The 2,500-nt window shown below is 37.9% G+C and overlaps 1 protein-coding gene across 5 annotated transcripts in view; it reads right to left on the bottom strand.

Annotated features, from left to right (window-relative positions):
* LOC138056034 (coiled-coil domain-containing protein 177-like) overlaps positions 1–2,500 on the bottom strand; it is an 85,328-nt gene that overhangs the window by 65,561 nt on the left and 17,267 nt on the right. For all 5 annotated transcript variants that reach the window (XM_068901903.1, XM_068901937.1, XM_068901980.1 and 2 more), the window contains one exon: positions 2,184–2,307. In XM_068901903.1, coding sequence (XP_068758004.1) covers positions 2,184–2,307 — 124 coding nt within the window. The remainder of the gene's footprint in view (positions 1–2,183; positions 2,308–2,500) is intronic.

Raw genomic sequence — 2,500 nt, 5'->3', positions numbered from 1 at the left:
TGCAACCAAGAAAGGATGCACTTCAAACAAGATCCGCTCCAACACTTAAATAACGTTTAGGTGCTTTAAACAAACTTCTGAAAACACAAGCTACTGAGATTTCTCCCTAATTTTACGAGAACTCATTGCCATTATATACGTGTTTATAATATAAGGGCAAAATTTTCTTGTTGATCAATGTCAAGACAAAACGAAAACCAGTTTGGAAAACAGATTAAAAAATAGGTACGCATTGCGTACGTGTGGTAGTGCAGTACCACAGCGCTGTATTATTGTCAACTGAGCTGCGTTTTGTCTTCCAGGAGATTCAAGTTATCCTTGCGTAATATGTAGCTCAAATAGTTCACGATATTGTTTTTGTGCCGTATATCATTATAGTGCCATGGTAGATGTCTTATTTTGCCATCAGCAACAAAATTTACGACATGAAAATAACTTAAATGTTAAACAGAAATATAAAAGGTTACCATCAGCGAAAAATCTTTCGGGAGATTTTTGCTACGTTCAATTTTTCGATTGTAGTTTTGGCTGCACAAGTAAATCGCAAAATCGAAAGTGGCATCGAATTCAGCGGGGGCGCCGTGATCAAGTTACCTGGCATGGTTACTCGCGAAACAAAGGATGCTTCTGCGTCAAAATGATGCCAAGACATCGGGTTTTTGTTTTTGTTAGTTTGATTTTTTTTCTTTCAAGTGTTTTAAAGATTGACAAGAAATGTGCGAATTCAACACAAAGATCACAATCGCCCAGCTCTTTAGGTTGACCATTGTAACTCTGCAAAGTCAAAAATTTACTCTCCTAGACGCAAACTTATTTATCACCAGGTAATTCCATGGTTTTGGAAATAGCAGCTGCTTTACTATTTATCAGCGTCACAAATTCTTGCCGATTTTGGGGCTCATTTTGTTGAAACTCAAGCACGCTTCCAAGAGATCTGTTTATGTTCGTGAGTTATGCACGCGCTGCAGGCCTAATAAATTTGCCACCACGGACTTCCACTCTTACACTCATACGACCCGCTGACATGGTGTGCACCACAAAAAACACTTGTTCGCTCGCATTTTAGAGCAAAACAAACAAACAAATCAACTATTTCTTTATGTCCAAAAGAGTACAGATAATTGTTATTTAATTCCAGTTGACAATAAAAATTCGATTTTCATTCCTGAACAAAGGAAAAACCGATTAAACCACGTTTTAAAAATACGCATCCCCATTCCACTTTAAATAACGCATCCGTAAAAATAACAAACAGTTTAGTGTCTCAAGGAAAGAATTTGTGGAGTAACTTCTTCAACTAAGTATGAGCTATTACTGGTATTCTGTTTTGTCGATGTCGTTCTTTTTCGTTGTCCTTTTGTTTCTGTTCTAGTCATAGGTCCTCCAGGCATCATGTAACCTTATCAGAGCTTCGAAAGATATGCCATTTTTAAAATTGCAATACAGAGAAAAAACCACCTCTAAGCAGAGTTTAACTCAGCTCTAAACAAATTAAATATATACACTCAATTTATATCCCTCCGATGCTTGACTTGAATAACTGCATAGCTGACAGTGTGGACCACAGCTATCATGATATGTCAAACTGGATTAAAACCAGCAAAAAATGCAGAAAGAAAACATTTTCCAAACTGTTTTCCACCTGAACACGAAAAGCTTTGACTGTGTAAGAACTATACTTGACGTAGTATGGACGTGTAGCCGCGTCGAGCCACAGAAAGCGTGCGAAATATGAAGCCTTGCTTATGCTTAGGTGAGTTAACCTGGGTTGAGCCCGCAATCCAATCGAAAACCAGTCCTGGTCAGTGGTCAACTTAAAAAAGACAGCTGACCTCGGTGAGCTCTAAGCTAGCGCTCGCAATATGGTCAAGTGATACTGGTCAGCGGATACCTTTTTTTGACAGGTGTCAATTGATCAAAACATGGATGTCCAATATGAAAGATGTATGCTGTAAACTAGCATGATACTGGTCACATTGGCATATGTACATGTACATGGAAGGGTGGAGGTATTACGTACGTACGTACGGACGGTCGATGACGTCATGGCTATAAAACCAAAATTTCTGGCATCGATGGGTTACCATATTTTCTTAGCTATGGAGTTCCGCGCGCGTGGCTCTCCACTATTACTTGTACAGTTTTGTAATGTCAATGCATGTATAATCAATGTATTTACTTACTTAGCCTCTGACGTTCCTGTTCACTAAAGACTTCACATACAGCTTGATGGGAGAAGTCAGTGTCATACAAAGACTTGAATTCTTCGACAAACTCTTCAAACGACTTGTGCAGTAACTCCACTGGCTGAAGTAGACAAAGGAACTTCTTAAAAAATGAATGAATGAATGTTTACTTGCCACACTGTTAATAATTATTATTACATAGATACTCAATAATAATAATAATTATAAAGTCATCAATTTATAAAGAAAAAGGATAGATATTACGATAAATCATAATTGTGAGGAGACCCCAAGAAACCACCGGGCTTATTAGA

Source organism: Montipora capricornis, chromosome 1 (genome assembly GCF_036669925.1).
Source record: "Montipora capricornis isolate CH-2021 chromosome 1, ASM3666992v2, whole genome shotgun sequence".
In the NCBI taxonomy this organism is placed as follows: domain Eukaryota; kingdom Metazoa; phylum Cnidaria; class Anthozoa; order Scleractinia; family Acroporidae; genus Montipora; species Montipora capricornis.
The sequence above is the reverse complement of the archived record's forward strand: the minus strand, read 5'-3'. Positions and strand labels throughout refer to the sequence as shown.